This window comes from Micromys minutus (assembly GCF_963924665.1).
Source record: "Micromys minutus genome assembly, chromosome: 12".
Taxonomy (NCBI): Eukaryota; Metazoa; Chordata; class Mammalia; order Rodentia; family Muridae; genus Micromys; species Micromys minutus.
In genome coordinates, this window is record NC_137981.1 from 56522671 (window position 1) to 56536842 (window position 14172).

At 50.2% G+C, this 14172-nt stretch overlaps 1 protein-coding gene across 1 annotated transcript; it reads right to left on the reverse strand.

Annotated features, from left to right (window-relative positions):
- Positions 1-246: 246 nt before the first annotated feature.
- FAM167A (family with sequence similarity 167 member A) lies at positions 247-11423 on the reverse strand (the record flags this gene model as incomplete). Its single annotated transcript, XM_080926906.1, has 2 exons — positions 247-510; positions 11040-11423. The coding sequence occupies 2 exons, from the start codon at positions 11421-11423 to the stop codon at positions 247-249; spliced, it is 648 nt and encodes a 215-aa protein (XP_080783032.1).
- Positions 11424-14172: the final 2749 nt, after the last annotated feature.

Below are 14172 nucleotides of genomic sequence, written 5' to 3' on the forward strand. Positions count from 1 at the left end.
GGGCCATAGAGGGAAAGGCCACAGAGATCCTGCTGAGAGCCCTGTCCTACACAGTGTCTGCAGACTCTTTGGGTCTGGAACATAAAGACCCAGGTAATGCAAAACTGAAGCCTCAGGCATACTACCACCAGGTCCTGGTGCCTTTCACTCCCAAGCATGGCCTCGGGGAGACCCACTCTGGGTAACTTGGTCTGGGTCCTCTGTCTCTCACCCTTGGCTCTGGTCCCCCTTCCATCCCAAGGCTTCTCAGCAGAGAGAGAACCTTCTGGAGTTGATGTTCATTTTGGTAACGCCAATGAGCTTGAGTGGCGTGGAAAGGCTGAAAGAGGATGCCAGAGGGGAGTCGCAAAAGAGGTCGGACAGCTCGTCCCGCTCCTCCAGCTCAAAGGCTGCGTCGTTGAGCATCCTCCGGTGCAGGCGGCAGGTCTGCTCGATCTTCAGCTTGTTGATGTCTCCGCGGAGGCGCATGAGCTGCCTGGCCAGCTGCTGGTCCTGGAGCCGCATCTCCGCCTGGAAGGGAGAGGCCAGACCTGAGTCAGCAGGGTGCGTGCCGGTCCCAGCTCTGCAAACGCTGCCGAGGACACTCATTAATGGGAATCCTAACTGATGTCCTGAATCATTGACAGATCCATCTGGCACCAGGCACACTCCCTGGCCCAGAGAGGTGAAAAGACACTGCAGTCGAATGGGAAAGTGTTACTGTCCCGTGAAGCTTTGTGCCTGGCTAGCAGCTACGTCTAAACCGCTTAAAGCTGGTTTCCATCCATTCCCACTCTTCGGTGTTCAAGGGGGGATCTTCGAGGAGTAATAGACACCAGATTTGGGGACATAGCTTCCGGGTGGGAAGGGAATGTGATAGACTGGACAAGGGGGGCTTTCTCCTGTGACAGTCCCAGTTAGATCGTGTCTGTGGGCTGCCATGACACGCTCTATTATTTGAAAGTCCATAAGCTTTACAATATACATTGATCATATCCATTTACTACTGTTGTCCTCTAGCTTGTCCTGTCACCCACCCACTCTTAACAAAACCCATGTCCTCAAGAACAAAGGCAAACAGAAAGCCTGACTCCAGAGTTCCGCCCATATACACATGGGTTTTGGGCCATCCACTGGGGTATGGGATGGTACCAGTAGCCATGTTCTTAAAGAGGTATGGCTCTCCCTCCCTCTGCAGCCTGCTATTGTTTTCTTTCATCATTTGTCTAACAATTACAAGAAATACAATTTCTTTTTAAAATAAAGGCTCCTAAGCACCAGTCATAAAAATGAGCTGATATTTATAAGCTGCTTTACTATGAGCCAGGCAGAGCCAACACACTAGAGTTGATCCTCGTGACTGGAGTAAAATTCTTACTATGTCACAAGCCACAGATGGCGAAGTTAAAGCCAACTGTAAAGGGCCCTTGGTGGTAAAGCTGAGACAGGCAGAGGGAGTCTAGGAGACAGAGCTGATAAATGCTGAGGGACCCTAGAGAGGGTTTCTGATATTTTCAGCACCCCTATTTCCTATTAGGAAAGGGATGGACTGAGAACAACTCTCAGCACTACTTTAAAAAAACCCATCTATACACCAAACCTCGTGGTACTCACAGCCTCCCAAGGTACCTGCTTTGATAGTCTATGTTTTGCATGTCAGGATACTGGAACTCAGAAGACTTCAAGTTGTCCTTTAGCCAGTCACCCAGCTGTGACTTGGCAGAGAAGGATTGCTACTGTGGTCTCCTTAGGCTTCCTGGGCAGTCAGTTTCCCATTAACAAAGCTTTGTCACAGACAGGCCACCAGCTGTTCCTACTTGACCTGAGACCCAGTCCCACCCTGCCATTTACTCTGCCCACGCCTACAACTGGCTATTGTTTCAATACTTTTGTGTCCTCAGACACAGCTCTGTGCCCTACCAGGTGCCTGGAGCCAAAGGAGCCCCGAGATCCAGGAAGGATGCCCCGTGGTTATGCAAATGAATGCAAACGGTCACATTTCCCTACTGGGTTTGGAATTAGGAGCAATTGCTTTGGAGAGAATTAGTGAGCATTCAGACTTCTCTCTCTCTCTCTCTCTCTCTCTCTCTCTCTCTCTCTCTCTCTCACACACACACACACACACACACACACACACACTCACACACACACATACACACACACTCACACACACACACACACACACACACACTCGTGCGCATACACACACACACAATTTTTTTTTTCTTAAATGTGGAGGGCTAAAACCCAAATGAAAAATCAATATATAACAAAACATTTGTCACCTTGGTCATTTTGAAGCACAGTTCAGCAGTGTTCAAGGCACTCACTGCTGTGTAACCGTAGCACCACCCAACTCCACAAAACTTCCATCCTTCTCAACTAAAACAAATGCTCATTAAAAAGAGAGAAAATTCCCACCCCCTCCCTCCAGCTCCTGACAAGCCCATCCCACTGCCTGTCTCTAAGAGCTAGATGACTCTGGAGGTCCTCCCCTCCCCCCAGGATTCTTTTGTGGTTATGCCCCTGTAACTGGCTTATTTCATTTCCCATCATGTTCTCTAGGTTCACATGGCTGAGAGGCTTTTTCTACCAAATTTCCTTAGCAATGCCTAAAGCTCACTGTGGATAACAAGGAAAACAAGACCCCCTCACGCCCTGGCTCCCTGGACTTGACCTGCACTGGTTGTTTCCTGTCTTTTCCCCAGCCCTAGGCCAGAGGCATAACATTTACTGTGTTACAGATGAGGAACCTAACTCAGGCCCAGCCCTCCTGGGAATGGTGACATTCAGATACCATCTGAGTCAAGTGGTGCTTCTCCCAGGGCCTGGAAGCAGCAAACTTCTTGGGGAGACCCTGTTGCAAGCAGGGTTCCTCTCCTGTTAGCTAAACCAGTCACACTAATACTTCCCGAGCTTCTAACTTCACTTCTCCAAGAAGGGACTGATGAAGTTTCCAGACCAGGCAAGAAGCTGTATGTATAGAAGCTGTACTGCGTAAATGTAGGACTGTAGCTACTGGTGGCCAAGTATTTCTCTCTAGGCCAGGCCAGGCCCCACAGGAACACCTAGGCTGGGACATTGGTCCTAGACTCCAGCCCAAGGCCCTCAGCTCAGCATAGGTCAAATATTGTCTTCTAAAGCCCAGTGGTGTAGGATGTACTGATTTTCCACCCCTTCCCCAGGGTGGCTTGCCCTGCCTCTGGGGAGACAGGCACAGGCTGGATTCAGAGGTGTGGCCTGTTCTTCCGGTAATACCATAATCGGGGTGCAGTGCCTGCTGGTCAGGGTTGGGGTGCAGGACAATGGTAGGGAGAGGGTCTCCAGGTTCCTGAGGTGGTAGAGAGACAGGGCTGCTCAGACTCTTCTGCTGCCTGGGTGGACACTGGTGATTTTGAGACAATGGAGAAGATTCTTAGGAGAATCGGCTTGTTTCTTCAGGTAGATGGCAAACCCCCAAGGGTATAGGATTATCTAATTAAACAGTAATGACAGGGCTCTGAAAGAGAAGGGAGAGGCTTCCTGACTTCAGAGCTCCCTGGAGAGGTGATAGGGAAGCTGAGGGACAATGAAGGGAGAAAGCTAGAGAGGAGAGGAGCGTGGGCTGGGAGAATCAGGAACAGAAAAGCAAAGCTCATGCCTATTCCATACAGGGGGCAATGACAAGGAAGGCTGCAGGAATTCCCCGGATGTCCTGAACGAGCACAATGGTTACCATTTGACCTGGAGTTTCACCCACATCAATTGGAGGCCAGGACAGGGGCACACTCCAACCACAACACAGATGCGCACAGTCTATCCACACTCTGGATACGATCCAGGATTAGGGAGGAGGAGATTGGAGACCTGTCACAACATAAATGAACCTTGGGGCCATTATACTAAGTGACATTAGCCAGAAACAAACGGACAAATCTGTGACCCACATGTGTGGAACAGCTGGAACAATCCCATTCTGAAACAACGGAAAGGTTTTGCAAGGCTGTGGAGATTGTGAATCAGTGTTTAAGGGTCAGCACAGATAGAAAGAGAATACCAAGATGAAGGACGCAAGTCTAGTCCCTAATTCTGGGTTTTGTTCTGATGCTATCTCAGTCTGAGAGACTCCCTTTGTCTCTGATAGATGCTGGAAAGAATTGGAGGGAGGGCCAGGAGCTCAGCACGTGCGAAGAGACAGAGCACGTTCCACTTCCACACGACTGGGCAAGAGAGACCTAATTCTTGAGGATTGCAAACAGTCTTTGTGTTCTATCAGGTGTTTGTGGAGCTTCACCTAAAGGTCAGCCATTGTTGTGATAAGACATGTGCAATGTCAGACATTGCTGGAGTCTGTGTAGAGCCAGGACAATGCAGTGCACTTTAACCTTGGTTTGACCCCTGTGGGTCCTGGATTGACAAGGGTGGAAGGAGGCAGGAAGTACGGATAAGGTGTCAAGCTCAGTGGAAACTTGAGTTTCCCGGAACCTGTAGAAGGAAAAACTCTAAGGTTCCCAGAAGCTGCTCCACATCATGAATTGGTTTCTGGGGGAGTTGTGGACTCAGGTGGAGCTGGGAGTGTGGTTTATGGAGAGGTTGTCTCTGCTAGGAGGGAATGGGCCACAGAGCAAGGAGTAGCCTCTTCTGACAATTGGGGGAGGGGAAGGGCTGTGATCTGTAGCCCCTGGCTGTGGGCTATGGGCCACAGAGCTGGCACCTTGGTTCCAGTCCCCTGGGCTGATTCAATAGGGAGGAGGGAGCCTGGTATATTGCCTCCTGTCTGGACTTGGCCTCCTTTCTGGGCCTGTACTGATTGGGAAGACCGGACCAGAGTCCAAAGCTGGGAAGAGAGCTCTGGGCCCTTCAAGCCCTCCTGGAGAATTCCTGACTTTGCTCAAGTGTGAAGCTCTAAAGATGTGATAAAGTTTAAAATTTTTCATACTCAGACAGTCCCCAGACAAACTGTTACCTTCTTTATGAGAGGGTGGACTTTCAGGGCAACCAGGGACTCTGGCTCAGTCCCCAAACAACCCGGTTATTAGGTGAACATCCCTGGACAGGTGTGAGCTCCCTGTAGAAAAAAGGGCAAACAATGGTCCCATCTTGCTGCCCCTCCTCCCACTCCCCCACCCAGCTTTATCAGCAACTGGGAAATGGGGGAGCAGAGGTGTGCTTGCCTGGAAAGGGCAGACAGGAGAGGTGAGGAGTTAAGGATGGGTAGGGACCCAGAGTTGACACTTCTCAGAAGTCACTACAGTAGCATAGCAGGCCAACTTAGGAAAAGATGTCCAACACATCCAATCACTCGGAGGAAATGCAAATCAGAAGTGCAACAAAGCCTGGCATGAGACCACACTCGGTGGTTCTAGCCCCTGGGAGGCAGAGACAAGGCTGGCCCTGGGCTGTAAGTTAATTCTAGGCAAGTTTGAGATGCAGAGTTAGACCTGTTTTAAACAACAAACATACAAACAAAAACCCACAGCAAGAAACCATCTCATGCCAGGTAGAAAGACTATGGTCAAAAAGATAAGAACTAGAAATCCTGGTAAAGGTATAACGCAGAGATAGTACACGTGTGTGCACACAGAGACAGAGAGACAGAGAGATGGAGATAGAGAGACACAGAGATGGAGACAGAGAGAGACATAGAAAGAGAGAAAGAGACAGAGAGAGAGAGAGAGAGAGAGAGAGAGAGAGAGAGAGAGAGAGAGAGAGAGAGAGAACTATCTATCTTGATTACCTGGGAAGTTAATATACTTCCATATTCCCATATTTCCTGGAGGATGTCCACTATAGCCAAGACATATAATTGACCAATGTCCACCAATGACTTTTAAAATGTAATTTATCATTCTACCTTAAAACTGTAAACCCTTCACATTTGTACCGATGTAGACAGAAGAAAGAACGTGTTACGCTAAGTGAAAGAAGCCAGATACTTTCCCAGCCAGAAAGACAAAACCCACATGTTCTCACTTGATTTCGAAAGCTGATGAAGCGGAACACTAGGGACCCCTGGAGGCTGGGAAGGAGATGAGAAAACAGATGTCTTGGTAATGGAGAGACCTCAAACCAGGAGAGATCCATTCCAACACTCTTCTGGTAGGCCTGGGAATTGAACTTATATCCTCATGAATGGGAGACAAGCACTGTACCACTGGACTACAGCCCTAGCCCAGTCCTAACTACACAGACAACTAGTCTATGACAAGTTAGTATATATTTCAGAATAACTCAAGGAGAAGTTGAGTGTTCCTAGCACAGAACAGGTAGTACATGAAACAGTGGAAACCCTACTTTTGATTTGACCACCACATACTGTATCTAACTGAACTACCATGCCCCACAAGCAGCTTAACACGTGTTGATTTAAACACACACACACACACACACACACACACTTATAATACATATATGTATTTTTGGAAAGGGATTGTCCTTTCCTACAGACATGCTTAAACTGAACTAGCCTTTTGATCCTTGAGACTACCATGGTTGGGCTCCGTGTTAGCATAAGACATCTATCTCCTCATTCAGAGTGAAAGAATTACTTGGAAAGAAGGCAAAATGGAGCTGACTTTTGAAGAACGACATGACCAAAGGCCAGTGCTGAGCAAGCAGAAGGCACCTTCGTGCTTCCTGACTGAAGTGGAAGTGAGTACAGCAGCCATTCAGAGTGTAGGCTCTGAGGCTGGGCAGATCTGAGTTCAAATCCCCATGTTGATAATCAGTTTTCTCCTCTGTAAAATGGGGATGGTGATGCTATCAACAGCACTGGCCTCAGAAGGAAGCTGTGAGTGTCAAGTGTCTCAACAGAAGGAAGCGCACACAGCGGTGATCTTGGCCTTTGGTTCCTCTTCCTTTCTCAACAGACTGACAGGCAGGTGGGTATCTGTCACCCCCATGTTACAGTGCACCTCATGATGTGCACATGTGACAGGTCTCTGAAACAAGAAAGACTCCTGTCCCCTGAGTCAGGTGGGTGCCATTCTATCAGGCTTAGCCATATCTGTGGCTGTTACTTAACCCCTCTGGCCTGAGACTTCCGGTCTTTCTGAGCCTCTGTCTTCTCCTTTGTAAAGTAGGATGAGCAAACAGTCTCACGCTTCTGGAGCACAGAGTTCTCTCCCCCGGCATCATCACTCATCCCCACAGTGAGGATGACCTGTCGTCTGGGTGGGCATCCAGTAGATAAGATCCTGGAAGCTGGTGTTCTATGTGCCAGAGTTGTGTGCTTGCCAAAATTCACCTCAAGCCGAGGCCACAGGGCACCTTAGAACCCAGGTCTCCAGCTCTGACAAACAGGCTCCTCCTGGTTAGTACCAGTCAGCTTCCTTCTGTTTTCTAACAATTATAAACACCTTCTGCCTGCAGGGATCCAACACCTGCAGGAGACTAACACAGTGTAGGTGGCTACTCACCCTCAGGTTCTCACCACAGAACCTGGGACATTAAGGCTTTTGCTTTTGTCTGCCTCTCACAGAGCAGGAGGTGTTCTGGCCGCTGTTTCTTATCTCATTGTCTGTCAAGAGCCCTTCTGAGCAACACTACGGAGCCAAGACGGAAGGTGGGTGACTGACTGAGAGACACTGACTGTCGGTGGCTCAGCTCCAGGCCCAGTTCCCTGACCAAGGCAACTGGAATTCCACCTCCAGCTGCAAGGAGCTGACAGATTCCTGCTCCCCAGGGACATGGCCTTCTCACACTATAGGCTGCCCTCTGCGAGGACCAACACTTCTACTGAAACCAGGTCCCAGTGGCAGAGACCTAAAATCAAATCTACTTCTGAAGCAAAGTTAGGAAGATTTCAAGTTAAAGAGCTGCCTGGGCTATACAGTGAGTTCAGGTCAGACTGTGCAACTTGGCAAGACCCTGTCTCAGCATAATGAACAGAAGGGGATATAGTTAAGAAGGACACTTGCCTAGCATGAGAAGAAAGGTCTCTAAATCCAATCCCCGGGACTATAGACAACCTTCTGTTGAGTTGGGTGTTTGGAAGTGTGGAGGGGAAAAGCCATAAACTGGCTGGGGTTACAGTCTCACTCCGCCTGCTTCCTTGGACGTGTGGGGAAAAGTATAAATTTGTACAGGAGTCTGACAAATAAGGAAAGAGGGTAGGGGCTCAGGGATTCCAAATTTAAATAAATATGACATAATAAATATTATGCAAACTACTTACACTGGGGCCTTAAAAACAGGTGGATTTCAGAGGCACCTTGATGTTGAACATGGATACATTAGAAAAACAACACAAAGCTTTATTTTAACTGAAACAGACAAAGGCAAGCATCCTAACCAAGCTGCTTCAGGCTAGGTGTTTTAAGAGCTGCCTTTGCTGATGTCAGATCTCTGACGGGTGGAATTGGGCACGGGAGTCCTGAACTCAGCATTGGAGCCATTGCTAGCCTCTGGGAGAGCATTGCCAAGCAGGTGGGGTTTCCTGCGCCATTGGGCTGGGGATACTTAGGGAGGAGCTCTTCACTAAAACTCTTTGCCATCTGAGCTTGGCTTTGTGGGGCTGCTAAGTCAGGGATAGGATATGGAGCTGAAGCTTGGGTATTCCAGATCTGTCCTCTGAAGTCTCTTCTTAGTCCCTCGGGTCTCTTTTCACTCCTTGGTACTCTAGATGTGGTATGGCATATGACATTTAATGTCCCTTGGGACATATTGGAGATTACAAATCCCAGACCCACAGAATACAATGCTCATCCTAAAAATAGACTTGGGGGGAAGGGGCTCTGGATGCACACCCTGGAGTTCCAAGGCCAGATAGCTTTTTCAGCAGGGCCTTCCCCAGTCAGGCGATCTGAGCCCTTGCCTTTGTCACTTCCTGGTCAGGTTCACCGACTCCCAGGAGCTTTCTGCCTCCAACCTACGCATTCTGTTGTCTGCTGATGTCCCCGCAAGCCTGGTTTTAGAGAAACTGGCTGCCTATGGAAGATGCTGTATTCTGGGGCAGCCACTCAAACTAGCATTGGCAAAGTGAGCCTATGGCTCAGGGTTGAAATGCCAGCTTCCTCATTCTCGGCTGTGTTCCTCTCTGAGTCTTTTGTCGTCTTGAAAATGGGAAGGTGAGGTCACACAGCAATGAGAAGTGAAGTACCTGGCACACAGCTAGCACGGTGACACATCTCTCACCACCATCCTCATCATCACTCACCTACGGTCACCCAGGAGAATAGAATATGTTATACAGGTACAAGGCATGTTACTAATGCCCTTACTTCTTGTGCCCACATCAGACAGCCTTTGGCAGACACATTAGTCCTGACTCTGACTGTCTTGCCCTGGGATCAGTTTCCTGAATATGTCTGGCCTCTTCCTCTTACACACTCTGGGTGGGGGACCTTGCCGTGCTTGGTTTGATGTGTCCTGGCAATGGGTGTGAGTATGCCCCGTGATTTCAGACAATGTTCTCTGCCTAGGCTGTGTGCTGCTTTAACTACCCCTTAAAGACTGGGTACTCAGTATCTCATCCTAAATGTTCATTATCTCCTGAGGCACTGGGATCTTTACAAAGCTCCCCCTGGTACCCTTCTATCTAAAGGATGCTGGGAAGTACCCAGGAAGCTCGAAGGAAGCCTCTACTGTTTTCCATTCACTCAGAGGAAAGATTTTCCTACTCCCCCCCTCCAAAGGAATGTGAACTTATTTAAACGGTAAACAACTCTGCTCCTAGAAGTGGTAAACTCTCAAATGAACCCCAAACCAACAAATTGCATCCATGGCTAATGGGAATATTTTCTGTTCCTCTGCGAAGAACAGATGAAAGCAGTTTAGTTTCAGGAATTCGGGTGCAGCTTTCAGGGTCTGTCTCCGACTCCCATGCCCACCTCTCAGGCTTTCGTGAGCACCCCATAGTCACAAAGCAGGAGTCCACAGGAGCCCTGTCTCCTGCGAAAGCCAATAGCAAGAATATCTATGCTTGTCCCTAACGGCATATACAACGGAACAGTGTGTTCTGAGCAGTCTCAGTATCAACGAAAGAGGTTCCCAATTAATCAGATGCCCTATCTCCCGAGCTACTGAAACACACAAGGAGTTTCAGGCCCCAGTGGAGGGATGTCTTGCAGGACTCACCAAAACAAACCAGGCAGGCCTCTGCTTCCTCTTTACCACCAGCTCTGGAGGGCAGCTGGCCTTTGGCTGCTGGCTCCTTGGAGTCAGATGGCTCTGGAGGTGACCCAGGGAAGCAGCTAAAGCTCAGGGGAGGCTTTGTTTCAGGTCTGGGTCTGCTAAGAAGCCACTGTTTGGGGCAAGGGTTGGGGGGACCTCGTGGTTTTCCTGGGGTAGGATGGAACAATGCTCCACCTCCTCTCTGGGAATTTCCGTGGTGAGGAGAGGTTCCTGACCGGAGTCTGTTTGCCCGTGGGCAGTAAAAGGATCCAGTTGCTACCCTACTCAGCATCTTCTGCCTTTGCTCCCTCCTTCCAACTGGAATGCCTGACCCACCCTGACTTCTGGGCAGATTCTTCCTCAACATCCTTTGCCAAAGCCTTCACCCCAGGTGGGATCAGTCAGATGCCCTCTTCTGGAAGTTCTTCACACCTTGAATTATTAAACAGCATTTCCCATGCTGAGCCCCAGAACTTATAGCTATGAACCCCAGACTGAGAGCCCTTCCCAATGCTGGCCACCCAGGGAGACCCACCAACCAGTTAGCTTCAACTACCAGCTCAGGGAAAGAGGCCACTTGCTTGCTGTGGTGGTTCCCGACCCTGTAGGTAACTGCTGTAGAGGGGGAGAGGTTTCAGAGAGAAGTTCAGGGGGACTCTCGGGCTCCCTTAGCTGTCCAAGAATAAGAGTAGGAGACTCCGATGGTGGTGTGGAGAGAGTGTGGGAACACATGTGGGCTCAGATCCTTGGACTAATGCTTACTTCCTCTAGATCTTTGATTAGGGGCTGACTGACCCCCATGTATCCACTGAGAGATGAGATCTACCCTTCACCTGATAGGAAGCTGGATGTGCCTGTGGCAAACAGGCAGAGATGGAAGGACACACATGATGTAAGAAGACAGACAAAGATGGAGAGGGTAAGCAGGCATGGCACATACATGACCCTCTTGGCTGGCAGCCACTCACCAGTTCCTTTCTGAGCCAGGATATGGCTTCGTCGATACTCCGGAAGCCTTCCAGCTTGCCCGTGGTCAGTGGCCTGTCACCCCTGCTGTCACTCCCGGTAGGTGGAAGAAGCTCTCTGGGCTCCCTTAGAGGTATCAAAGGCTCTCCACCCCCACATGCTCCCTGCTCCAGACTCGCCTCTTGCTGGGCAGCTGGCCTTGGGAAGGGCCAGGTCTGCTCCTCCAGCTTGGCCTGCCATTCCAGGTAGGAAGGTCTTCGGGTCTCCAGCCTCAGCTTCTCAGTGAGGGCCTTCAGGCTGAGGAGGTGGTCATCGGGAGGCAAGGCTGCCCCTGCTGGCCTGTCTTTCTCACCCACTTCTTCCACTTGGATCCGGGGCACAGACATTCTCTAGTCTGCGCTGGTAACCAGACATGGGAGGTGGTGGGAGCCACTCGGGAGGCTTGCTGGGTAGCAAGGTCAAGTCCTGCTCTGTAATGGTCTCATGCGGCTGTGGCCATGGCTCCTAAAGGCACTGTTGGGGTAGGAGTGAGTCTCAAGTCTCAGCACCTGGAGCCAAGCAAGGCTGTAGAGTGTGCCTCTCAGAGCAGCTGTGTGGCACAGGGTCTATGATTTGTCCCATAATCCTGTGGTGGCCATGCCTCATGAAGGCAGGATCAGACAAGCATCGGCAGGAATCTTCGGGACTGCCTCCTCCAAGATCTCCCTGTGCCTGCCGGAGGTGTGCAGGTCAAAGCCGAAGGGAACGCAGGAGGTAGGCCTGCAGGAAGGAAAATAATCATTTCAACCCAGGTCTCACTCCCCAAGATGGGAAACTGAGGCTCAGCCATGGGACATCTCTTGGCAAGCGACGGTTCTTGGCAAGAAGTGAGGCGATTTCAGACTCCGTGCAGAGCAGCTGACAAAAACTGGGCAGAGCTTTACTGTCTGTAAAACCACTCTACCTCTCAGCCCAAAGAAGACCTTGCAGCAAGTGCAGGTTTGTTTTAACACTCGATTCACAAAGCAAGAACCTGAGTCTCCAAGAAGCCAAGTGACTCACCGAGATAGATCCCTCAGCAAGAAACGGGGAAAGGCCAGCTGGTCTGGATCTCAGGACACTGGTCTCTCCTCTGGGCAGGTCCTCAGATCCAGCTGACAGCCAAGTGGGATCCTACACAGACTCAAGACAGGTGTCCCCTAGTCACCCTCACACCCACCACAGCCCCACCCTCATCCACACTCAGCTTCTGGCTCCAACAACAACACCTGACCTCACCTCATCAGAGGAAGCAAATAAACCTGCGGCAGGAAAGAAACTGCCGGCTGGAGCCAGACTGTGAAACAGAGCAAGATTCGTGACTCACTCTTGTGGAAAGACAGACGTTTCTCCCATTTACCTAGACTGCCCATGGGGCCAGCAACACCTAGCAAGGGATCCAGCTGTGCTCTGAGCTGATCAGCTTGGCTCTAATGAAGGGTATAAGCCAAGACTCTTAGCCCATCAGACCAAGGCCTTAGCTGAGGTAGAAGCAGAATGGAGCTTTAGAATCTCATGTCCGGGGAGATCTGGGCAAGGGGAGATCACAGTAGGAGGCATGTGACTCGAACTTAGGTTTGAAACACGTCTCTGTTGAGCTCTAAACAGGAATGAGTCGATGTGGAAACGCATCCAAGGCAAGGCCCAGATGAAAAGCTATAGGTCAGACTCTTAGAGGATATGCTCTCCTTGTGCGGAAAAAGAAGAAATGGAGATGTTTATGGGCTTGCGTTTTCGCCCCCGACTTGATGGAGACACAAGCTGGTCATGCTGCCTTTACACAGGCACTGTCTCCACCCTGAGGAGGATTTTCTTTCTTTCTGAGAACGCCCCATCCTTCCATCGTACAAGCCCAGCCTTCTTCTTCCGGTTAGTGGAGTGCCCTTGAGGTGTGGCCAGAAAACAAGTTGTCTTTCTACCTATTGAAATGCTTGAAACTGTTTCTGCGTCTTAGTGACTGTGAATCAAATCAGTATAAACTAAGCTTAAAACAAATCCCTAACCCAAAGAAGAATGGATTCAGGGGATACCTTATCACAGTGGCCGAAACTGGGGTTAGATGGAGGTGTAGACTGAGATAGCCAAGATAGAGGAGGCTTGAGAGCAACTGGGGGCCATTGAAGGAGGGTGCGCCGTTCTTCTTGACGGCCTCACAGATCCTCAGGAAGGTGAGAGCAGGGCTTTCTGCTCAGGACCACTCCTACAAGCCTGGGGCTGTGAGGAGACTAGAGCAGAACCCTGGGTGTTGCCCTCCCCAAGGTCTGAGCCTACCCCACTAGGGCATCATTAGGAAGTGAGAAGAACATCCCACCCTGCAGACGGCAGAAAACCCCAGTTTCGTTTCTTGCCTTCTCTGGGCAAGGTAATGGTACCTTGAGGATCCTTGATCATTCCGAGGGATTTGGAACCCGTTATGTGGGCCCTGAGGTTCCCCCAGCAGCAGCCTCAGCTTCCGGAAGCTCCAAGCACATAGCGTACCTAGAAAACCATCTTTTGAGATGCTGAGCTTGGGCTTTCTGTATAAGGGGTTGATATATCTCATGTGCTCTCTGACTGTGAGCCTGTACAGCAACCTTTTATATTCTGCCCTTGTACTTTCTCACGATTGCCTTCTTCAGATCTCTCCAAGTGTGAAAACTTGGGAGTGGCTTTCTGGGAGCCCTTCCCGGGCGCCTGCTGTCTGCTTTCTGTGCTGAGGTGCCAGCCTTCATTCTGAGGGTACGAACACCTGGGGCAGCTGAACCCTAGAAAGCTTCCTTCCTCAGACAAGGGAGCTCTCATTACAGCCAGGGAGCTTTTTGGAGAAAGTCCAATTTAGACAGACTGACAGGCAGCACCAAATCCTGGGAGAGACAACATGGGGTGGGGTGGGGGTCAGGGGAGGAGATTCATTCTCCTGCATGCTTCTCTGCCAAGAGGATTGTGGCCTGCAGGGTTAGGTAGGGGCCTTCACTCCAGTCTCGCTGTGTGGCTTGTTTTAATTACTGCTTTTGAATAGACTCTGAGGCCTGAACAAGAGCTCAGTGAGCTGGCTGAGTTAGCCTAGGGAGCCTTTGATCCGTTCCTCTCATGGGGTCTGTGGAGTACAGGGCATACTCTGGTTCTCTCCAGCCTCAC